The sequence below is a fragment of the Rhinatrema bivittatum genome, chromosome 6 (genome assembly GCF_901001135.1).
Source record: "Rhinatrema bivittatum chromosome 6, aRhiBiv1.1, whole genome shotgun sequence".
In the NCBI taxonomy this organism is placed as follows: domain Eukaryota; kingdom Metazoa; phylum Chordata; class Amphibia; order Gymnophiona; family Rhinatrematidae; genus Rhinatrema; species Rhinatrema bivittatum.
In genome coordinates, this window is record NC_042620.1 from 105,680,193 (window position 1) to 105,705,814 (window position 25,622).

A 25,622-nucleotide genomic window follows, 5' to 3' on the forward strand; every position below is an offset into this window, starting at 1 on the left:
AAAAATTACCTCCAAAAATGGTAAGACCAAATGGATGAGTCATCTGGTTTATGCGGTTAAGAGTCCGTCTGTCCAAACCATCGAATGTACTGTGCTCAATTTTATCAAAGTAGGCATCTACCCAGTATAACCGTAAAGAACTAAAAATAAACAAACAAATAAAAGCCTGTGGAGGCACAGTAGGTACTTTTATCATTTATTCTTACTTTACAGGCCTTTACATGATTGCAAATTAAATACTGACTGCTATAAGTCTCGTTATTAATGCACACTAGCTGCAGATTTTATTTTTATTTGTTTTATTGTTAGGATTACATGATTGTATTCTATGTTGCCTCTATTATTGTAAACCACTTGGAGATTTTTAATATCAAGCGGAATAACAAATGGAATAAGTAAAAAATGTGGCTTAATAACGCACATCATACCGTGTATGAAAACCATGCAATTGCACAGGGTGGCAGTGGAAAAAAAGAGGGAGGGGCCCAGTGGGACTTGTAGCAGAACCCATCCTGTCAGAGGCCAAAAAAAAAAGAGGAAGAAACAGAGGCTCTGACTGAGCTAGCAACATAGCTCATCCTATCGGTGACTAAAAAAAGGAGAGAAAGAGAGAGAACCCTGATACAGCCACAGGCAGAACTCAAGAAAGTTGAGAAAAAGAGAGGTCCGGCATGAGTAAGAGTGTGTGTGAGAGAGACCAAGAGAGCATGTGTGACTGAGTCAGCAAATGTATGTGTGTGTATGAGAATGTGAGAAAGTGTATGTGAGAGTGTGTTTATGAAAATGAAAGTTTGCAAGCTCCTCCCTTTTCCCACTAATGCAGGAGAATCTGAGACAGTGGAAATCAAAAGTTTGTTGATGGGGAGGGGGGATTTTTTATCCTTAGTTTTAAATTATTGGGTTTTACTTAATGTGTCTGCTGTTTTTGAATTATTAGATGTTCGAATTGTCAGCTGTTTTGAAATATTTATTTTTATTAGCATGATTTTACTATTATAATTGTTATTTCATATTTCTTGATTTTATTGTTTGATGCTTTGTGAGGAATGTTTATTTTTCTGTTTTTCAGTTGTTGCACCACATACAGAAAATGGTTTATTGAGGTTTCCAATTCAGTTTTTCTCTGCCTGTTTCTATTTATACTTTCTGCTCTCTTTCTTCTGTATTTGGTGAGAGATTGTCCATGTTGTGCATGTATAACTCACATACTGCTGGTCTGTGGTTTCTGTGCAGAAATCTTTAGCAGCCTGGCTTCTTCTATTTTCCTAACAAGAGGTGTACTGGCATCTTAGGGCCTGATGTAATATTTGCAGTGTTGCCTTTTCATAGGTAGGGTTTTTACAGTTTGAGTGCTGGCAGTTGGTGCCCTTTTGATGTTATATTTTAATATAATGAAGTTTGCTTACAGTTTTCTGAGGGCCTAGTTCAGACCCAAAACACAGTGAAATAGGACTAATAACATATAAGTAAAAAGTGTCATTTTTGCCTTTTTTTCAGTGTTTTCTGGTTGGCATCATAGCACTGCATTAAATATAATAAACATTTTGTGATACTTTTACCTCAGAAGACTGTACTCTGAATGTCCTTTTTCATGTAAAATCTATTGTTACAAATTTGCAATTTTTAATTGTATATAAAAAGGGCCATGGGGGGAGGCCAGGGTGCAAGGTTTACCTAGGATGCATTATTCCCTTTGTGCCAGTCTTCTACCCATCCCCTTCCCCCCTCCCCTCCAAACCTATCTTACTGGGTCCATGGATCCAAAATGCATACATGGAGCAGGAATGCTGACTAGCCCTGTGGTTGGTGCCATTTTGTTGTATGGTGGTGCTTCTGTTCAACAAAATGGCACCAGCCAAAGGGCCAGCCGGGAGCCGGTGACATTTTTACATACCGGTGAGTTAGGCAGGAGTGCCTGAGGATTGCTCCTGCCCAATTTAGGCATTTTGAACATGTAGATGGGGAGTGGGGTGTCAGTAATAAAGTTTGGATTGCTGGAGATAGCTGGGCTTTTTTCAGCGGGGAAAAAGGATTTAGATCACACACTGAGACTGACTGAAGATGTGAAACAGAGACAGGCTGAGACAGAATATGAGAGAGACAAAGTATGAGAGACAGAGAGAGAGAGATGTGTGTTTTTATTGTGTGTTGGTTATTAGAAAAACACTAAAAAATGAAGTGTTAAAAAGAGAAAAGAGGAGAGAGTAGAACATTCATTGTTCACACAGGGCAGTAAAGAAGCTAGCATTGGCCCAGCTAGGCATGGTCCCTTGTTGGGTCTTCAGGCTTAGATTCACAATCTGTATGATATGGAAGAGTTATTGCCCTCCCATCTGTTTCCATTGGGGATTTGGTTATGTTACAACCATGCCAAAGCAGGAAAAATAAATCTGCTAAAAAAAACAAACTGTGCAGTTTTTAAAGTTAAATCTTTGAACTCTGTTGCCATCAGAGATGCACTATAAAAAGCATTTTAGTTTGTGTATAAGAAACTACATATCAGACATGGATAAATTGTACAAGGTGAAAGTAACAGCATTTTCTAGTGTGATTAGGGAGCTGCTTGTTAGTATTTTGTTTCTTTCACTTTCAGCAATTTCTTTTTTATTTCAACAAAGCACAAAGAATAGTACTGGAACCTGACATATCACAGAGAGCCTAACTTTTAAACTTATCCGTGGAACAGCAAATGCATGCATAAGTGAGCACATGCAGCTTTATCCTAGTATTTTATAAACCATGCGATGGGAGCATAGTTCTGCGCTGAAAGTATGCACATAGGAGTAGATTTTGAAAGGTGCGCATGCGCGGACATGGACACACCAATTTTATAACATGCGCGCGCCGGATTTTATAATCCACGCTCGCATGTGCAGGCGGCACGCACAAGGAGGGGAGGACGTAGGCAATTCCTGTGCGACATCGCATCCTGGCCTTCCCCATTTCCCTACAGTCCACTCCAATTAAATAAGTTGCGCGCACCAGGACAGCGAGGCTCACAGACAACGAACAATGGCACTGACCCGGCACGCCCCCTGCCCCTCCGCCCCCCCCCCCTCCCGGCCTGCCCCTTCCTAGTGGCCTGGCACTTGAGTGCATACCAGCCTTTACAAGCGTGGCTGGGCCTCTTGGAAAATTCACCCAGCGCACGTAAGGCCCAGCCATGCCCATAAAGGCCGGAATTTACGCTCGCCAGGCTTTTAAAATCTGCCTAATATATTTCAATATGCGCAAATGTTTACAATACAAGAAAATGAATGCTTTCTTTTATAAATATACACACGTATGTGCGGATGCTATAAAATCCGGGAGCCGGGCGAGCATGTGCGTGTGGTGCGCACATGGGGGGGTACCTTATGCAATTTTTGCACAGTGACGCATCCCGGCCTTCCCCAATTCCCTCCCAGTCCGCTCCAGGGAACTTCCCTTCCCCCCCTACCTAACCTCCCTTCCTCTCTCTGCCCCCTAAATCTAACCTACCTTCCTTTTTTCTTTTTTAAGTTGCTGCTCCTCAGGAACAGAAGCAAAAAAGAACTGAAAACCTGGATCTTCAGCCAGACTTTCAATGATGATTTAAGCAATCCACAATTGTGATGCCTTAAGCTTCTCATCCTTCTCCCCTCTTCTCTTCTCCTCATACCTACCCCTTCCTCCTTCCATTACCTACCCCATCCCCCCCTCATTTCCTTCTTTTCCCATTCAGACTTTCTTGTATTCAGAGCATGAGTTTGTATATACCTTCCTCGTTTTTCGTTTCTATTTTCATTTTCGTTATTTGAATTAAATTATTTTTAGTTATTTCCTGTTACATCCTTCTCCATATGCTAGTTGCATATACTTTTGTTTCTCAAATTGTTCTATGTATCATTGTTTCGTTCCAATGTAAACCGGGGTGAAGGCATGTGCTAAACCTCGGTATATAAAAGCTTCAAATAAATAAATAAATAAATAAATAAACTTGCATGCGCCAGCCAACTGCTGGCATTCACTTCCCTGCACAGGGAAAATGGCTGCTCTACCGGGTGGACTAAAAACAACATAAGTCTGAACTGCTTGCATCTTTCGCAGAGGTGAGGGAAGACCTGGCAGCGAGACCAGGAAGATGATCTAGATAATCAAGTGGAAGGCCACGTGGTCTCCCTGGCTGCTCTCTCAACCCAATGTTCTCATTTGCAGCAAGAAAACCAAACATTCGCTGAAAAGCTCGAGGACCTTGAAAACAGGTTTCGACGTGTAATCTCAGGATCAGGGGAGTTCCAGAAGTGGATACCTATAAAGATGCCACAGAAGTAGCTATAAGAATATGCTCCTTTTTTCTAACTAAAGCAGCAACAAGTGACAACACCGAGGAAAGACCTATTAATGTGGAAATTGAATGAGTGCATAGAGCGCTAGGACCATGACTGGAATATAAGACTAGAGTCATTATTATATGCCTCCATAGTTACCAACAAAAATCACATTTATGAAGTTTCTAGATGACAAACAGAGTGGCAATGGGAAGGCCATATGATAACCATATTCCAAGATTTGGCACCCATCACTTTACGCAAACGCTTTGAATTGCTGGAGGCTACTTGGGCCCTACATGGAGCACAAATAAAATACGGTGGACATTCCCGTTTGGACTTTTTTTTTCAGTCCAGTGTGTCTCGTATCGGGTGAAAACATTAACTGAAGCAGCGAAGGCTTTCAAAAACGTGGGACTTCCTATTAATTTTGCTATGCCAAAGAAGTTGGAGCCGCTTCCTAAGCGTGACAATAAATCCATGCTGGCAGTGAGTAGCGAGCAGAAGATGCCGACTTTGGCACCAGTCAGAAGACCATGGCTCTAATTTGTCTGACCAGGGCTGAGAAATTGAAGACTAAATCATTTATTTCTTCTCTCTTTCCAAATTACCTCTGGTAATTTACTTTGGTCGGCTCAGCTAAGCTTAAGGCCAGGGCCTTGGCTCTAAGAACCTGAGCTTTAGTTATGCATATAAAGAAATTGTTAACCTTGCTTTCATGATTGGATTTGCATGTTGGGGGAGTTATTTCATATATAGATATTACATTGAGGGGTGGTGGGTAGGAGACTGGGCGGTTTTGATGTCAACTTGTGTCCTACTGAATGATCATCGTATTCCCCATAGGTGGGGTGACCTGCTATGAGGGTTTGGCAGATCTTAGATTGAAAAGGGATAATGTTGGGGAGTGGGGTTCCCATACACTACGTTAATTACTTATGTTTTTAACTCCGTGTTGACTGGCGAGCTTCTAGGATCAAGGGGGATACACTTGGAAACAAAAACAGTAAAGCTGCAATATTATTGTCCCAATGCTTAGGTTTCTATCACTTAATGTAAATGGCCTTAATACATTTCAGAAGCTCCAGCTTCTGTTTCAGGAACATAAGAACATGCCATACTGAGTCAGACCAAGGGTCCATCAAGCCCAGCATCCTGTTTCCAACAGTGGCCAATCCAAGCCATAAGAACCTGGCAAGCACCCAAAAACTAAGTCTATTCCTGCAAGAAACACATTTAAGAAAGAGACATGAGACGCTTCTCAATCATAAAGATTACCCATCGCAGTTCTTTGCATCTAGTACGATGGGATCCCGTTATGCTTGCGTTGCTTACTAATATCCCAAACCCTTGTGCATGAGGTTTTATGTCAACATGCAGATTCAATGGGCCACTTTTTGCTCATTAAAATAAGAGTAGGGGGAGATGTAATCACTCTGGTTAATTTATATTCCTTGAATGTTAATCAAGGACACTTCCTACATGCAGTGGAGTTGAAACTGTCACAATTTGCAGAAGGATTATTGCTTATAGGAGGTGATTTCAATATTACAATAAAACCCAGGCTAGGCAACTCTAAAGATGCACTGACTACACTAGTAGAAGCTAAGAAAATACTTTCTTCTCTAATGACCAACAAAGGCACCCCTCCTCTCACCAATATACTTTCTATTCTCAAACACATGCCACATACTCATGCACTGACTTTTTCTTGGTGAATAAAATACTACAAAATAAGGTCTTGGATACAGGGCTAGTGGTGATAACCTGGCCCGATCATGCGCATATATGGACGGATGTATTGCTCTCAGATACAAATTGTGACATATGCTTTTGGCGCCTTAATGAAAACTTGCTTGAGGATCCTGACTTTAGTAAATTTATTGAAAAGAGCCTTTTGGAATATTTCCAGCTCCAAAATCAATCAGGAAACATCTTCAGCTTTCATTTGGGAATGTTCTAAAGTGGTAATCAGGGGACATTTCATTTCATGAGCAGCATATTGTAAAAAGCCCAGAGAGCGAAAAAGAACACAGTCAATAAAGAGATGCAGATACTTTCTCAAAAACATATGCAGACACAATCCACTGTAATTTTTAAGATACTGTGTGCAACGTGCAAGGAATTGCAATCTCTAAATGATGAGCTAATAGTCTACAATCTTAACCTGTTTAAGCAGAATTATTTTGAGGGTGACAATAAAGCAGGCTGTTATTTGGCGTGATGCTTGAAAACCATAGAATTACAGAGTGTGATAGCAAAACTTAAAAACCCACAAGAGAAAATGGTGACCCAATCTGCGGATATTCGCCTGTGCTTTAACTCACTTTTACACTGCCCTTTACAGTGTTAATCTATCGATATCGCTAACTGATATTGATCAGTATCTAGCTTCAGTAAATTTAACAGCTCTTTCTTTTGAACAGCAGCAGATGCTAGATAGCCCTATCTCCTCCCATGAGGTGCTTCAAGCAATTAAATCTCTTAAAGGAGGGAAGTCACCAGGCTTAGATGGACTTTCAAGTAAATATTATAAGCAATTCTCACATGCAGTGGTCACACCTTTGACAGCTGTTTTTAATTCCCTAAAAGAGAAAGGACATCTAGGACCCCATTCCAATAAAGCAGGGATATTGGTTATTGTGAAGCCAGGCAAAGACCCTATTCTGTGCGGTTCCTATCGTCCCATTTTCCTCATCAATTTAGATATTAAAAATAATGGCAAGAATATTGGCTGAACGCCTTAAAAATCTCCTCCCAAATAGATCGGCGGCTAACAACATGCACTGGATTATAGACTTAATATGGTGGGTACGCAAGGAAAATATCCCTAGTGTATTATTATCCATTGATGCTGAAAAGGCGTGTGACATGGTGCACTGGCCTTTTTTGTTTAAGACACTTGAAAAAAATGTCATTTGGTATTTATTTCCTACAATGGTTGCAACAATTGTACGAAGCACCAAAGGCACGGGTAAAAGTCAATGGAGGCTATGGAGACTGTTTCCCTATTGCTCGTGGCAACCGGCAGGGTTGCCCTCTCTCTCCCCTCCTAGTTGCACATTTTCTTGAACCCTTTACCACCTGAATCAGAGGCACAGAAAGTATTCAAGTGATCCAACTAGGTACATCGCAATTTAAACTATCACTCTTTGCTGATGATATCCTTTTCACATTGACAAACCCCTAACTATCTCTGGAAACAGTGATAGATGAGCTTAAGCAATTTAGCGCTGTCTCTGGATCAAGGTAAATTTCGAGAAATCTGAGATCCTTAATATTAATGTAGCAGAATATACTGTTAGATTGCTACAAGTGGCCTTTCCCTTTTGGTGGGCCTCAAAATCGTTGAAGTTTCTCAGAGTTTACATTTGATCAGATGTGACATACCTCTTTACATTAAATTACAACCTGTTGTTGAAAAATATTGAAAAGGATCTATTACGATGGCATGGGGAGCCCTTTTCGTGGCTAGGTCGGATAGCAATAATCAAGATGAATATACTTCTCAGACTTCTTTACCTGTTTCTGTCTCTTCCTATTTATTTAACATCTGCCCTATTACGCACTATGCAAAAAAGAATTTTTGACTTCATATGGAAAAAGAGGCCACCAAGAATTTCTCGATTTGTCCTTTATCAATCCAGAGAGAAAGGGGGCATGGGAGTACCGAACCTTAGTTGGTACTACGCGGCCGCTCAGCTAAAGGCCCTCTTAAATTTTCACATCTCTAACCAACCAAGCCCCTGGTTATTGACGGAACAATTTATTATCAGTACAATGCCATTATCTGCTCTGCCCTGGCAATCCCATCAAACTTGGAAGACTCTCTCTAATATCTCTTTGCCTCTTCAAACAACCCTGAAGGTCTGGTCCTGCTGGCAAAGTAAATTAGTGGGAGCAGCTTCTACTTTTATCTATCTCATATATTCCACAATACTTCATTCCTGATAGGCTTACCCAACAATGCCTTCCAAACCTGGAAAAAATCGGGGATGACACAAGTGGGACACTTTTTGACACAGGGGAAAGTCATGTTTCTTTCTTCTATAATAGCATAACATAATATTGAGTCCCTAAACTTCTTAGAATATGCTCAGATTCATCATTTCCTTCTCTCAATGCAAACTTCATATACTTTATGTCTGGGTAAATCCCTGTTTGAGACTTACTGTACACAAGTGAGAACGGTTAAAGGGAGTAATCTCTAAATGTACAGCATATTGCAAGGCCAGCCGATAGATAGGTTTGCCTTCATGATGGCCTGGGAGATGGATCTTAACTTAGTCCTAAATTTTGATTAATGGGAAGATAATTTCCTTTGAGTTCGTAAGTGTTCAATATCAGCCAACCTTCAGGAACATTGTATTAAGATCCTTTATAGATGGCATCTCACACCAGTAAAGCTTCACCATATGTATCCCTCAGTATTTGACCGCTGCTGGAGGAATTGTAGCCTCATAGCCATTTACTTTCATATATGGAGGCAATGCCCGTGGATCATACCATTCTGGAGAAACATTGTCGATTGGGTCACTCAGTTAATTGGAGTAAGAAATACCAATGAGCCATATATTGCACTACTAGAAAAAAGCCATAGAATATATTACAGCATTGTGCCATAATTGCTTGAAAATGTATCAAAGGGTTTGGGAACCTTTGAATTCCTGGCGTGAGATGCATAGTAAATGAAGCTAATGCGTTTTAGGGGAAGACTTCACGCACTTCCGAAATTTGATGTTAGGAACATATATATAGCTGGAGATTGGGAAGTTATATTGATTAAGAGTGCTAATAATTCCAGTATATCCTAGAGCTGATGCTTAATGGGAGTCTACTTTATTTTATTATTGCAAAGTGTATGGAGGAGGGTGGGGGGAATACTGTATAAGGTTAAATGAAAAATGATGGTGATGGCTTATTGTAACAACGAATATGATATTTGTATTTTTTCTCGCTAATAAAACTTTAAATTGAAAAAAAATTAAAAAATAAACAATAAAAAACAAAAATGAAGGTCCCGACAAATGTATGTAATAGCATGTGCTGGACTGACAGGTGACATTAATGGTTAGTCTTAGGTTGCAGAAGATTTATTGCCTTAGTCACTCTGTCAGCAAGTGCCCAGCAATAGGTCACATGCTAAACAAGTTCAATAAAAGGCTGTCTGGAGGAATATGGGAGTAAATAAAATTTAAAAAGAAAGTTAAACTGGATGTACAATGCATGTTTCCAAAATTACTAAAAAAAAAATATTTGTATGTAGCAAATAAATCACATTTTTTTCATTTATAAAAGCACTGTATTACTTATGCTAGTTCAATATCCTGTAAATATACTTTAATGTAAAAGTTTAAATAATTAAGATAGTCAACTACATTTTTAAGTGCAATGCTTTGTATACTGATGGCAATTTATAAATATTGATGGCAATTTTGAGTCTCCCTGTGGATTTTGCAGTCCTATGGCTATTTTGTACCCATGGACTGCAGGCTCGTTTTCAAAGAGGCTCCTTAGGGAGTCTGCCCTTGCAAATCCAGCTCATGCACACAAAATGGTTGGCTTTGAATCTGCGGTCTTTCTGCCTGCATTTTAGAAGGTGCAAAGTACATGCAGGAAAATATATGGAGACATTTGAAAATGAAACCTCTGTGCATATTTTACTCCCCCAATCTAACTATACTCATTTTTCCTGTAGGTAAAGGCAAGCACTCTGTGAAACTGTGCACATACTTGTACCATCTGCATATGTTGCAGGAGGGGGGTTCCATTTTTTTTAAACTAGTTTTTTATGTGGGTAAACATGCATTTACCCACCAAAAAACTTTGCTTATTGCCCCAAATAATATTCCATACATAGAAAAATCACAAAAGGTTTTAAATATATCAGCATTTCCCTTGTTCATGGAGAGGGTAATTGTCAAACAGCCTGCATATGTATTTATTTAAAATATTTATTTTCCACCTATAGCAGTCCTGCCATGCTAGGCAGATTAGAATAAAGTAAAACATCAAATAAAAACTTCACTACAATAAAACAAATCATCATGACATATTCCCCATATACAGACTGAACCTCATCCGTTAAGGAACCTATCCCACCCCAAATGCTTCCTGAAATAAGGCTTTCAATTGCATATTGAACAAGGAAATATCATCCAACCCATGTACGGACTCAGGTAACCCATTCCAAAGAATAGGTCCCACAATGGAAAAAGCTTGTTTCCTAGTTTCATTCAAACAACTGGATTTTATTGAAGGAATTGTCAATAACCCTTTTCCCTATGAATGAAGTACCCGGACAGGTTTATAAACAAAAAATGTGTTAACGTCTGTTGGCACTCTTTACCTGCAGGCTTTAGCCTGAATATTCATAGCAGATTTATTTGCATAAATCCACTTTGAAAGTTTGCAGATGTGTATGGAATCAGTGCCAATATACATGCACAAAGTTAAAACTGCATAAAGATACATGTGCAATGTTATGCCTGCTTGTAAGCGGTGGAATTTTTCATGTATATTTACATGCATATTTTTGAAAATGGAAAGCATGCATGTAAATCATGTTCCCCCTTTCTCCCCTCTCCCACAGCCAGAATGCCTCTTTGTAGTGCATGTAAATGTACATACAAAATTGCTTTTGCAAGTAGTTTTACACGTACAACACCCTGGGTAACTTTTAAAAAGTCAGAACAGTTTATACAAGTAAATCTTTTTGAAAATTGCCCCCAAAAGGGTGCTTATGATGTATTTTATAAGTTTAAAGAAAAGAAAGTAAATATTAGTTCTCTATCCAGTTTTGAGGGGTGAGCTCACCTCCAGTCGATAGCTAAGCCATTAGGCCAGCCAAGTGTTGTGTTCACAATTGACAGAGCATGCGAACCATCACACCACGCCCTCATGATTTTAGCAGGGCGGAACCAATCAGTCCAGAATATATACCTGCAGAAAAGCAAAAAGTAATCAAAATTATTTTGCTATAGGAAAAAAATCACAAAGGTCAAGTAAGATACTGAGCTGGTATGTGCCCAAAGTTCTGATAGAATAATAAAAATTGTTATCATGAGTGGAAACAATCTAGGACAGGGCTTCCCAAACCTCTCCTAGGGACCCCAAAGCCAGTGAGATTTTCAGGATATCCACAATGAATATGCATGAGATCAATTTGCATATGCTGAATCTCCATGGTATGCCAATTTTTCTTATGCATATTCATTGTGGCTATCCTGAAAACTCAACTGGCTATGGGATCCCCAAGACAGGTTTGGGAAGCCCTGCTGATAGCATAATGAAGGACTGACCAATTCTGGTCCTCAAGAGCCACATACAAGCCTGGTTTTCAGGATATCCATAATAAATATGCATGAGATAGATTTACGTACAGGGGCTCCATTGTATGTGTAATCCCACCTTCAGGTGTGAGCTATGCTCCAGTGGGACCATAAAAGTATTTGTTGCTCTTTGGGGCTGGAACCTCAGGCTAACTATCTCATTGACTCTTTCCCCCAGGGCCTGGATCTTTTGCTATAGGGGAAAGAATATCTCTTCCAGGGCCCTGAGTGCTAAGGGTGAATTGGATACACATTTTTCTTTACCCCTGGGGAGCAGTGTCTCTCTTTTACAATGTGTGAGCAGAATTAAGCCCAATAAACATGCTGGACTCACTTGGTTAGTATCCAAAAACAATATCTTCAATGTTGGGCAAAGTGCAGAATGGCAGCAATAATAAAATCTTCAGCACCATAAATATCTCTCATTTATCTTATAATCTTCCCCTCTATCTGTGCATGACTCTCAAGATCAGGCCAACGGAAAACCTCCACCTTCCAGGACTTGGATAAGTAGAGTTCCCAGATGGACAGGGTCTCCTTTGGCTGGATGGTAAACCCCTTCCAAGCTGATACAAATGATAACTACAATCTTTGGCACAGAGATTAAGAATCTCTCTCTCTCTCCAGGAGGTGAAGATGCCAGATGAGTGTCCTCTGTGATCTTTACTTTGCTCTTACTCATGGTTAGATGATCTTTGGTTATTTCTCTGATATCTCTTTTCTTGGATCCCAGATGGGAGGGATCCCCTGGAAACCGGCCACTCACCCTGCTCCAGTAACCAAAATCTTCCTCCTGGATCTCAAACTCAAGTCCTTTCAACAGAGCTTAATACTGGAATTACTCCTTGCAGCAGGTAATCATCTTCTCCGGCGTCGCTGAGGGTATGGAAGGGCATGTCTTCCCTAACCTGAGCAATCCAGACACAGGGTTTCCCATGCCCTAAGCCCAGGTGGTACCCAGGGTCTCACAAGGATCCTACCAAGAAAACTGGTCAAAACTCAAAAAACAACCCAGAAGGAAAATCCCAACCAGCCAATGAGTGGACTAGAAAAGGAATACACACCTGACCCTGATCAGGATCTCCAGACAGGGTGTGGCTAGCTCTTCTGACTGGGCCTGAAAAATCCAACGCAGAAAAAGCTCCTCACTACTTCCTAACTCCAAGTAAACCATACTGACCACAGACTCTATAGAGAGAGCTGCTTTAAAAGCCTTTCAGAGGGATGGCCATTCCTGCACAGTCAAAGGAAGGGGCTGCATTTGAATGGTAACCTCCCCCATGCACTAATACGGTTCTGACTAAGGGTTCACCCAGACCTTACTGGTAACAGAACCAGGTGTCATTTAAATAGGCAAATATATCTCATGCATATTCATTGTGAGTATCCTGAAAACCAAGCTTGTTTGTACTTCTTGAGGAACAAACTTGGCCACCCCTGGGATAATGTTACACATTTGTAATAGTATCAGAGTTTCCAAGTGAAGGGTGTCACTACACAGGTTCCAGTTTGTTTGGGGTTTTTTTTTTAACTCTGATCTTCTTCCTCTTACCCTGCATTCACCCTCAACTTCCACCATACATTCTGGTATCTATAGTGCAGATTTTGGATGGAAGAAACAGGATGACAAATACTAAAATGTATTGGGATGCAATTATAAAAGGTCGGAGTAGACAAAGATCTGGCTCCAAAAACTGAGCACTTGGCATGTGTACAGCTTATGTTAAATAAGTGAGTAGCCATGGGTTGTAAGAGATCAGATGACAGGGAAGGTTTTAGATTCAATCCAAGACACTGATTTTTTGATCCATCTCTAGAAATGAGAACTATTTTCAAGAAGTTTTACCAGAGGCACTGAATGAGAAAAAAATCCCTTTGGGAAAAGATCTCCAGATTCTTTGCAGGTTGACTTACCAACAAGTAAATTCTAAAAGGTGTGTGCATGTGCCCATAAACGTACATATTGGTCATGCGAGCAAAAATATGCTCAGTGTTATATTGAGCATGCAAGTACACATGCCCCATCTAAAATATCCCTACTGCACGTATTTGTTGGAGCCTTACGCGTGTACTCACAAGTGAGTGGACTTCCAACTCCAAAGTAACATTAGGATCACCCTGCTGAGCATAACAAATGGTAGAATCATAAAGAATAGTGCAGGCAAATCAAAGTTATGTAATGTGCTGAAGAACAGAGCCCACATTGTTCCAGAAACTGAAAGGTGAATATATGATTCAGGACTAACAAAGACAGACGTGGCATTATCATGAAATCTATAATAATGGAACAGACTCCTACTGTCCATTTAATTACATTTTATTTAATATAAATGTGTTCTGCTTAATAGAAAATAATTCTTCACTGGGGATAAAATAGGGAAAGCAGACTTTCACTATACTCAGAAACTAGGATTAAAAGAAAACGGAATTATCTGTAATAGATCTTAATACTGGTGAGGGTAACAATTGTTAATGCTAGCAAAATAACAGCAAAAGGCAATTCAAGAACTTATCTCACATCAAATCTTACAAGAAAATTGTTTACAGTTGCCATTAATGCAAAGACAAAAATCCGCTCTTACTGCAATGAATGTGCTAAAAAAAAAAAAAAAATCACTGACAAGCCATTCAGAAGACCAAAACAATGAAGGAAGGAAGAGCAGCTTGCGGCAATTCAGATTAACAATTTGGAATTTCCTCAATAGAGAAAGATTTGTCAGTCAAAAAATAAGCAAGAATGAGAAATATGGTCAGATGCAGTCCAATAAGTAGTTTGCTGAGCATGCATGGAGACATAAGATAAGCGACATTTAACAAAAGAATTAGGAGAACATGAGCACTTGCAGGCAGCTGGGGCGCGTATCTCAGAGGGTAAAAATAACCTGCTGACTAATGAAACATGTCATCCTGTCCTTCAAGCTTCTGACATTTTCCATTAGCTGCTAATGTAGATCTTCTACCTGTCGGCAGTAGAAGCATCATTTTGAAGGCAAGGGTGAGGACAACTGCTCTTTCCCAGCCAAACGTATATGGGTAGATTTTAAAAGGGCCACATGTGCACCCAAAGATACACGCTATAAAGTATACCTATCTATATGAGAGAGAAAGTCTTTACATGGACCATTGTAAGCTAGTACTTTGTTTCGGGGTGAGTTTTCGGGAGGTGGGTTGGGGTTAGCGGATGGTGTTACAGACACATTCAGAGTTATCCATTGTAAAATTGACATCATTAAAGAATTTTAGACCTTAAAAGTGATGAAAAGGAGTTGATTTGTACAACGCAGTGTGTACATTAATGTTTCCCTGCTATTCAAAATTTGCGTAGCTCCTTACGCACTTATGTGGCCATTTTTGCGTGCGCAAGGCTTTTAAAATCTCTCTCATATTGAGCAACTATGATTCTGTAATGAAAATGCCACTACATTTTTATGCAATCATACCTTTAAAAATGTAACTTGCCAACAAATGGTATGTTGCAGTGGAAATCTGAGAATCCGAGATCTCTATGGGTGTACATTGTAACAATAATTTCCAAGACGAAAGAGTCCAAAAATATTACCATTTGGAACATAAACTTTATCTTAAAATAGATAAATAAAATCTATCCCAGAGACAGCTCAAGCCAGAATAAACAAGGCAATAGATTTCAGTAATTACGGGTCTGATTCAAACTGTTGAAGTAGCTGATGTATGCATTCACCAGAAAAGACTAAAGAAGTTTATCAGATTGGCCAATTCAGATTTGGTTGCAAAATCCCTGACATCTGTGATCAAACCCCCATGCCTTGGTTACAGTAATAAACATGTTATTTGTCCAGCTTGTCTTATGTTTTATCAGCAGAGAGACAGGAGAATAAAAATGCAATACAAAGATTCTCTTAAAGAGAAACATCTTGGCAAACTTTGCCAAGACAAGAAAAGGAAGCTCTATATGTGTAGCAGATTTCACTTGCATACTCTTTTTCTGAGTTTGAGAAATACTGCATTCAAGTAACAAAGTAAATGACATCAGATAAAGATCAAAATGCCACATCCTATCTGCCCAGCAGCAATTTATCCGCTTTGGGTTTAGATGTGCATACAAATACCCATGTGGGTAAAAGTATTCTAATCTAAACACTAAACTATTGGTTTGCTTCTGTTGGCTGAAGCCAGTGTCATTTTGCACTTTGTTCCTGGCACAGCAATCAGGGACAGGGCAAGAAGAAGAAAGAAAGATTGAAAGGAGGTTGAAGAAAAAACTATTTGAAAAATGAGCTGTAAGCAGACCACAGACATTCTTTGAGAAGAATCCTAAATCTATACTTCCCCTGCCTGACAAAGAAACAAGTCTATAGTATTTCTCAAACAGAAATAAATTATATTTACCCAATAACTGGATGCACAACTATCGATCGAGGGTTATTTAAATTCTGAACAATGGCCCGTCTAGATTTATCAGCCACTTTCATGACACTAATGCTTCTGTATCTTGGGTCTGTCCAATAAAGGTTCTTCGAGATCCAATCAAATGCCAGGTCTTCAACACTTTCTACCCTATTAGCAGTAAGAATTTCTTTACCTACAAATGATCAAATGTAGAATAGGTTAAAGTTTATTGGGTAAATTTTCAATAAGCCACATAACTGGCAAAGTATCTGCATTGTTTTCAGGCTCACACAAACCAATCTGAACTTCGAACACATCTACCCTCATAGCTTATGTCTGAAGATCATGTTGTCATGGGGGATATAAACTATGAACATATTACACATTGTCTCCAATGAGAGCACAAAATGCTCACGTTTATTCTGCATGCTGCACATTCTAGAAAATTAAATGATGTGTATGTGTCATTTTCTTCCCCGAACAAGTTACATCCTCTGAGAAAAGAACACACATACTTCTATATGGCTGAAAATCTATTTACCGGTATGTAGATTCAATCATTCTACCTGCATAACCATCCCCTGCCCCCCCCCCCCCATTTTTAATGTGTAGTTCCCATCTGGGGAGGGGGTAATTCTCAAAAAAATGTACATGCTTAAAACTTGGTTTTACACATGTAAATGCACTTTGTGTGTGTAAGTGGGCTTTTGGAAATTGCTATAGTAGTATGTTACACATTTATGCATGTAACCTTTGAAAAAACTGCATCCCCTGTCTCTGAAAATGTGCCTCATGTATATCCTAATTTGATATAAAACATGATGGCAACATGACATCTAGAGCTATTACTGCTCTTATGTACAATCATTGTAAATCTGCACAAGGGCATTATAAAAACATTGTGGAAACAGAAATTGCAAAACAAGAGAAAGTAAATTTGCAAAGCTATGTCTCCACTCTTGACACTATCTTGCTAATGGGTAAAATGACTAGATCCCTCAAGGGAAAAATATTGCCCATAAGAGTAGGCTAAATAAAGCTGCTGGAAAAAAATGGTTCTGTAGGCATTCTGTGGACAGAAAAAGATTTGATTTTCACTGATAGCTGTCCAGTTTTAGCCCCTAATTCCAGGAAGCCAAATGGTAGGCCTAAATCCCAGTGGCTAATTTTCAGCTGCAGAAATTTAGGTTCATTAAGCTCCAAACTGTCATGGCTGAAAATGTGCCCAAGGTTGCTGGCTTAAAGTTTTCCTTAGCAATCTCAGGTACTTGAGGCCTATCTGAAAATTGGCCCTTAAGTGCACTGATCAGAAATATTTTTGTCAGATTGTGCAATCATAGTTCCCAGATAAGCCTTCAATTAAAAAGATTATCATAGTGCTGAGGAGATGAGTCACAAAAGTTACAGTAGTTCACTCAAGACTGCCAGTAACCTCACATTTTTCACTGAACTTGTGATTAGAACAAGAGCTTATTCACCCCCTTTCAGAAGATACTAGCCTAAACTGGTTCTGGGAACTGGCATGTTTTATCTATGGGAGCTGCCTGCACATATTTCTAATGCAAACAATAACAAAAAAATGCCTCTTTCTTTCAGCGTACCCTTATTAGAACTTTATTGTAGTGAGAATATTTTAGGTTTATATTATTTGTATTGTACTGATTTTTATTCTGATCTACAGAACCCAAGGAAGTATTTAATTAATTGCTAAACAGTCATATTAAACAAACTGAAAATTAATTAATTAATTTATTTATTTAACATTTTTCTATACCGACCTTCAGGGTTGAATACCATATCAGGTCGGTTTACATCGAACAGGGGTAGATCAGTATAACATAACGTAACATAAGGAAACAACTTTTTTATAATTAGCGGAGACAAAAGCAGAGAAGCAAAAGTTACATAATAACAAGGACCTTGAACTTGGAAGCTGGTTCAGCTGGAAAAAGAGAAGCCTTAAGAGTGTATTAAATTAAATACATTGTGAAATGTCCGAGCCTGGTCTAGAGCTAGTTAGCTTATTAGGGTAGCAAACTAGTGAATGAGGTGAGAATTGGCGTGGCAAAGTTCGAAATTCATATTCATAAGCTGATTAGTTATCTAATGAAAGTTTGATGGATCAGGGAAGGCTTGTAAGAAGAGCCAAGTTTTGAGTTTTTTTTTAAATGTTGGTAGGCACGGTTCCATTCTGAGATCTGCAGGGAGGTTGTTCCAAATGGCTGGACCTGCTGTAGAAAAAGCTCGGTCCCTGGTAGAGATGAGTCGTGTGGCTTTAGCTGGCGGGGCTTGTAGTGCTCCTTTGTAGGTTTCTCTCATTGGTCTGTTGGAAGTGTGGAGTTTGAGTGGGAATTCAAGGTCAAGATGGAGGCGGTTATGAATTGATTTGTGAATTAGAGTTAGAGCTTTGTGTAGAGCCCTGTGACTAACTGGTAACCAGTGTAGATTGCGGAGGATGGGCGTAATATGGTCTCTCTGGTTGGTGCTTGTCAAAATTCTCGCTGCGGCATTCTGTATCATCTGTAAGGGCTTGGTTGTTGCGCTGGGTAGGCCGATGAGGAGAGCGCTGCAGTAGTCAATTTTGGCAAATATTAGGGATTGGAGAACAGTCCTAAAGTCATGAAAATATAGGAGAGGTTTGAGTCTTTTTAACACCTGAAGTCTGTAGAAGCACTCTTTAGTTGTGGTTTTGATCATGTTCTTTAGGTTAAGACGGTTGTCTATAAGTACTCCAAGGTCTCTCACATGCGTGTGGGTGAGAAGGTGTTTGTGATGGATCTGAGACGGGAGGTTTTCTTGGTTGGAGGAAATGAAGAGGAGTTCAGTCTTAGAGGCATTGAGGACCAGATTTAGACTGTTGAGATTAGTGATGGCTTGTAAGCTGTTGTTCCAGAGTGCGAGGGATTTGTTAATAGATTCTGTTATGGGAATCAGAATCTGAACATCGTCTGCATAGATGTAGTGAATGAGGTTAAGACTAGTTAACAGTTGGCAAAGGGGAAGGAGGTAAATATTGAAAAGGGTAGGTGATGGGGAAGAACCTTGTGGTACGCCTAGAGAGGAATTTGTAGATGGAGATTCTTTATTGTTGATTTTGACTTTAAAACTTCTATTACTGAGGAACGATTTGAACCAATTGTGGACTGTTCCCGATATGCCTATGTCTGAGAGGTGATTCAAGAGGATGGGATGGTTGACGGTGTCGAAAGCCGCTGAGATGTCTAAAAGGATTAGGAGAAAGGAGTGTCCTTTATCTAGCCCCATAATAATATGGTCAGTTAGAGATAAGAGTAGGGTTTCTGTGCTGCGAGATTTGCGGAAACCGTATTGGGAAGGGAAAAGTAAGTTGTGATCTTCTAAATAATCCGAGAGCTGGGTGTTGACCAATTTCTCTGTGAGTTTGGCTAAAAATGGTAGATTCGAGATAGGGCGGAAATTAGCCAGAATACCAGGGTCTAGGTTATGTTTCATGAGGAGAGGTTTCAGGGACGCGTTTTTTAGACTATCTGGGTAGAGACCTTGAGTTAAGCAGCAGTTTATGATTTTAGTTAAGGGACCAGAGATTATGTTTGGGATAAGTAGCAGTAGCTTGGAAGGTATGTTGTCCGATGGGTGGCTGGATGGTTTCTGCCTTTTTAGAATGGATTCGATCTCTTTGGTCGATGTTAATTCGAATTTGGTGTTATCGAATGAGGTGTTGTGGTCAGTCTTGGTAGGGAGGAGAGCAAGTGTGTTTGACATCTTCTGCTGAAAGAATAGGGCTAGTTCGTTTGCTTTGGATTGAGCTTGTTCGTCAGGTATCGACTGTGGTAGAGACTTTGTTATTTGAGAGACATATGCAAAGAGGGTTTTTGCATCAAATTGGAGATCATGGATTTTTTTACCGAAGTATTCTCTTTTTGCTTTTAGAATTGAAGTTCTGTAGAAATTTAGAGTTCCTTTGTAAGACAATAGTGTAGTGGTGGAAGGTGCTTTGCGCCATTTATTTTCTTTGTGGCGTAATTCTTGTTTTATCCATTTGAGTTCGCTGGAAAACCAAGGTTGATTTCCTTTTTTTGTCGTGTTGCTTAGTTTCGTGATTGATGGGCAGAGTTTATTTGCTACCTCTTCAGTGATCTTGTGCCATGATAGCACTGCTGTGAGAGTTGGACAGATCTAAGTTAGAGAGTTCCTTGGAGAGATGTTCACTGAGGGTCTCAGAGGCACAGGGTTTCCTGAATTGAAAGGAGGAAAGGTGCTGTGGAGAGGGAGACTGTTTTTTTGTAGTGAGGGTGGTTGTTATCAGAAAGTGATCTGACCAAGGGATAGGGGTAGACACAGGTTCCGTAGAGTTGGAGAAGTTAGAGTTGATAAAAATAAGGTCCAGGGTGTGTCCTGCTTTGTGTGTAGGTTTGTTTACAATCTGAGTGAATCCCATTGCACTGAGGGCTGTGAGGAGGGCGTCACAATTGGGTGAGTGGGAAGAAGCCTCAAAGTGGATGTTGAAATCTCCCATGATTACAGCTCTTTTTATCATGTGAACACTAAACATATTCAAAATGGCTGCAAGCATTCATTTATTCATTCATATCGCCTTCCTAACCTTCAAAAGGTTGTTTGAAGTTATGTACAATAAAACAAATAGCAAATACAACATAAATAACCTCAAAAATATAAAACAATCATAAATTTATTTGGTAACAAAAAAAATACAAAACTGAATTGCCAAAATATATAAAGCTCCTTTTCTCTTTCCATGAGGCAAATAATTGTCCTTTGAAAATCTGGTTATCATATCCAGGAATCAATGGCAATTTTGATTTATGCCAAACACCACTTTGCACTCTAAATCAGAGGTTCTCAACCCAGTCCTGGGACATGCACAGCCATTCAGGTTTTCAGGATATCCATAATGATTATGTATAATATACATTTGCATACAATGGCTGAGTATGTCTTGAGGACTGGGTTGAGAACCCCTACTGTAGATGATGTCTATAATTGATACCCTTAACATGCATCCAGTATTTATTTATAATGGGGTCAATAGTCATTTGCTGAGCAGCTTGGCTAGTTAGCCGAATAAACTTATCTGGCTAACTAGCAGGGTATATTCAGTGGCGCTGAACATACCTGGCTATCTTAAAGTTAGCCGCATATGTTTATCTGGCTAACTTTAGGACAGGTAAGCAGCACGATCAGAGTTAGCCGCATAAGTTAACCGACTAACTCTGAATATTGAAGTTAGCCAATTAACTTATCTGGCTCACTCCACACCTGCCTCTCGCTCGCCCCCGGAATGCCCCCAACTTATCCGGCTAAATTCTAGAATTTAGCTAGAATGTAGCCGGATAAGTATATAAATCATCAGTTTTGCCATTTAATTGGATAACTTTTCAGTTATCTATCTAAATAGCTTTTGAATATCAAACAACATTTTTAGAACATTTTTATACTGATTTCCATATGGATTTTTTACTGTCATCCCCTGCATGAGAAGAGAGAGATTGCTGTAATAAAAAACAAAAAGGGAACAAGTTCATTCTCACCTGTGCCATCAGTTCTTTGTTTATAAATCATATCTTTAGCTGTGTCCGAAAAAAAAATGGTGTCTTCCTGAGCATAGAAGTCAATTCCAACAAAATAGGAGGGGCTTCCTGTGATAGGAATTATCACATCTTCCTGGGTGGAGAGATTAAATGGGATTCCACGTACCGCTAATTGTGACGAAAAGAGTAAAAACTGCCGAACAGCTACAAAAAAATGACATGGAAAGAAAAGAATTGTGTTGAAATGAATTATTTTAAACAGGGCTGTAAAGATTTTTAATGCCACAAGGCTAATTATGAAATGCCAAGACACAGGGAAGATTTTTTTCCAACAACCTGCAAAGGCTAAAGTCTGCTCATACTTTCTATCCACAGGCTTTAGCCTGAATTTTCAAAGCAAATTTATGTGCAAAAATGTACTTTGAAAACTCATGGGGGTGCATATAACCCACTGTGGAATAAATAGACAAAATTAAACCTGCTCGAAACCACACATAGATCTTTGAAAATTGAATGTATGCAAGTGAATCCTTTCCCTGCCCAAACTCCGCCCCCCCCCAACCGAAACACCTACTTGCTATGCATGTAAAAGCAAAGGCAAAATCATGTTTTGTGCATTTATACACGCATACACCCTAAATTAATGTTAAAACAGATTTATGCACAGAAATCCTTATGAAAATTACCCTTTTAAAATATTAAAATGTAAAATGAGACAAAGAGCAGGAAAAAAAAAAGCACAAAAAATGGAAAGAGACTGAAGCAATAACAGTTTTTAGTCACTATTTCCCTCCTATCTGAAATTCCGCCCCCCCCCCACACACACACACTCACAAATTCCCATACCATCTTATTTTGCTGGACACATTTTTTCTTCTTTAGTTTTGGCAAAAAAACTAACAAAAAAAAATATGCACTAATCAGAGTATTAAATTGGCCAGACCGGTCCAGACCTTGTTTAACCCTGCTGCATACATAAATAAACACTAGTCCAGCTTTTCTTAAGGAAATCAGAGCTACAAATTCATGAATGCACTGGGATAAAACTGGATCAACCTGTCCTGAAAAAAACAAAACAAAAACAGCCGGTTGGTAACTCTCAGCAAGCTCCTGAAAGACCTGCATTACTATGGCTTCTCACATTCTTCTTGCAGCTTTCAGTGCCTTGTCATATTTGTGCTCAGAGCATCATAATTAACATTAATATAGTTAGAGCAGCTGCTAGAACACACAAAAATGATTCTGGAATGTCCACAGTAACCTATCATTAGTATTTCTAATTTAAGAAAAAGAAAACAAAACAAAATAATAAACAGCCCCTCTCTAAGGGCCTTATTCAAGGCCCAGAAAGTGAAAAGAAAAACGTCTTTAAAAATATCTTAAATATCTGTTAACTCAACTCTGAATATCCGAGTGAAGTAATACAATGAGAAAACTTAGCAACCTGGCTAAACTGAAAGGGTTCTGCTACTAAATCACCCACAGTAGCCGCACCCTTCATTCTGCAAAAGAGTGCCTTGCTCTGTTTGGCATGAAAGCTCAATACAGAATACAAAACTGTATAAATAAATAAATCATCAGCTGAGAAATAAGCTGGAGCCGTGTTAGTGAGGAGAAACTCTTCCAAACTCACAAAGCATTTCAGCAATTGTTAAGCAATTCAGCACAATTGGTTTTCAAGGTAATAGCAAAACATCAGCAATTTTCTATCCGTTCTCATAGAAAAACCTGCAAGGTAAGGCCTTCCTGCTCAGTACCAATTTGTCACAACCCAATTTTACAAATTTAAAGCATATTGGAAGTTTTACCACGAATCATATTTTATATTCATTTCACTGTAGAAAAAGTGGAGTGCATGTAACTCAGAATCCTTAGATTACTTTAAAACAGACAAGAAACACCAGAAATTGTTAGTATCAGACTGCTGTAAATGGAAAATCTTATAAAGCAAATTTGAACCATTCATATCCCCCCCTACTTAAATGTCACTAGCAGCGGTTGTGAAAATGTTTTCTTACCAACACAACGGTGCCCGTCCCCGTGCAAATCAAATCCCAGCCTGCACCTGCAGCGGTACCCAAGGCCATCATTGTCTGTCCTGTGGCTGAGCACACAGATCTGCTCACAGCCCCCATTATTACTTCCACAAGGATTTCTTACTAAGGACAAAGTAAATGAAGAAAACCAAATAATTTGTGATTGCTGCTTTTTTCATCTAAATCATACTTTCATATTTTTTAATCTGTTAGTGTATTGTATATTTTATTACTAAACATGACAATGTTTGATGAAAGATTTTTAATTTATATCTTTTTTGATTTTCCATTGCTTAAAACAAAACAAGAATACAGAATTTCAGTTTGATAAGAAAAAAAAAAACCTACCAAACTAATTATTCCACAAAATAGTCTTTAAGAAATTAGCTTGTTTCTTACAGTATAACCAAATGTAACAGGTACCTATATCAACAAAACAGAGGTATTAAAATAGTTGGGAGCTTCAAAATTAGTAATCAACTTACAATTTCAGTAAATCACAGACTGTGCTAATCTATTTCTCTCATTGCTCACTAGAGAGAGGGGACGAGGTGGCAATTCTCTTCTGTTCAACAAAAAACTAACTATTCTGGTAAAAAAAAAAAATGAAAACATCTTGTTCTTTCTTAATTATACATTTGCATGGAAATCTTAAAGTAAAGGAATAACCCAAATCTTTGCGAAATACCAGAAATTGTTCTCTGCTGTGTAGTGAATGACAAATCAGGAAAAACTTTTACTGAGTTACCATGATAAGAGATGGGGTATTTGGAAAAATATTTTGGATTTTTTAACAGGAGGTTTAATAATCTTGCTTTCGCCATGATCATAACTTAATATGTTAGCAATGGGGTCACATGGCAGGGTGTTAGCCTGTTCCTTTCACCCCTTCCACCCCCTCCTCCACACACACAGGGATGGTAACGTTGATATCAGCATGCAGGCGCACATGTACATCTGTATGCCAGCTCATGCCAAAGGACGCGGCCATTTTATCACATGCGCGCATGGAATAAAATAGGCTGTATATGCGTACATGTGCACATAATTTTATATGGACGCGCATATGTGCACGCAAATGCCACCTCTACCAGATAAGTGAAGGGATTTTAGAAGACATGGAAGCAGACATAATTACCAGGTTTGCCAGTTCTTTCCCAGTTCACCCAGGTAAGGGATAAGACTTCCTAACACCCCTAGTTAAATAGCCTCCCTTTTACCCTGTTAGCCTGACCCTTAAAACCCGCTGACTAGCCTAGGTTTTTTTGTTTTAGGAGTTACACGCCATCCATAGCAGAAGTAAAGTTACACCCTGATGCGCTTGTGTGCATAAGTATTTACATGCTGGTTTCATTTATAAATCCTGGAACGCCCATGCTCTACCCAGACCCTGCTCACACCACACCCCTTTTTCGGGAAAAAAATGTTTGCGCGCATACCAGGAGATACGTGCATAACCGGGCACCTTTTAAAATCCATGTGATGCATGCCCGCATGACATCTGCATGTATCTCCTGGCTGCAGCGTGCGCGCTGGGCTTTTAAAATTCACTCCATATTGTACAGGTTTCTCAATCTCAGCCAAGAAGAGACCATCTCAACTCATGGCTCAGACCTGACACAATCTTAGCCAAAAAGAGGCCAAGACCCTTACAATTTATAAATGATCTGGAAAAAAGAGTGATAAGTGAGGTTATCAAATTTGCAGATGACTCAAAATTATTAAAAGTAGTTAAATCACAAGCCAACTGTGAAGAGTTGCAAGAGGACCTTAGCAAGACTGGGGGATTGGGCGTTTAAATGGCAGATGAAAGTTAATGTAGACAAGTGCAAGTGAAGCAGATAGAGATGAATAATCCAAATTATAGTTACACAATGCTGGGCTCCATGTTAAAGGACATCAATCAGAAAAATAGATCTTGGAATCACTGTGGATAATACTTTGAAATCATCAGCTCAATCAGTTCAGTGTGCATGTCCAGTGGTGGTCCAAAAAGCAAACAGAATGTTAGGTATTATAAGGAAAGGAATAGAAATAAAACGGAAGATAACGTAATGCCTCTGTATTGAT

The 25,622-nt window shown here is 39.2% G+C and overlaps 1 protein-coding gene across 3 annotated transcripts in view; it reads right to left on the minus strand.

Moving 5' to 3' along the window:
- Positions 1 to 25,622, minus strand: part of LRP2 (LDL receptor related protein 2) — a 769,913-nt gene that overhangs the window by 508,071 nt on the left and 236,220 nt on the right. For all 3 annotated transcript variants that reach the window (XR_003857363.1, XM_029605680.1, XM_029605679.1), the window contains exons 15-19: positions 23,535 to 23,675; positions 21,517 to 21,720; positions 15,989 to 16,181; positions 11,106 to 11,231; positions 10 to 140 (exon numbers count right to left, since the gene is read on the minus strand). Coding sequence is in view for 2 of the 3 variants with exons in the window: in XM_029605680.1 (XP_029461540.1) it covers positions 10 to 140; positions 11,106 to 11,231; positions 15,989 to 16,181; positions 21,517 to 21,720; positions 23,535 to 23,675 (795 nt within the window). In the remaining variant the exon portion in view is untranslated. The remainder of the gene's footprint in view (positions 1 to 9; positions 141 to 11,105; positions 11,232 to 15,988; positions 16,182 to 21,516; positions 21,721 to 23,534; positions 23,676 to 25,622) is intronic.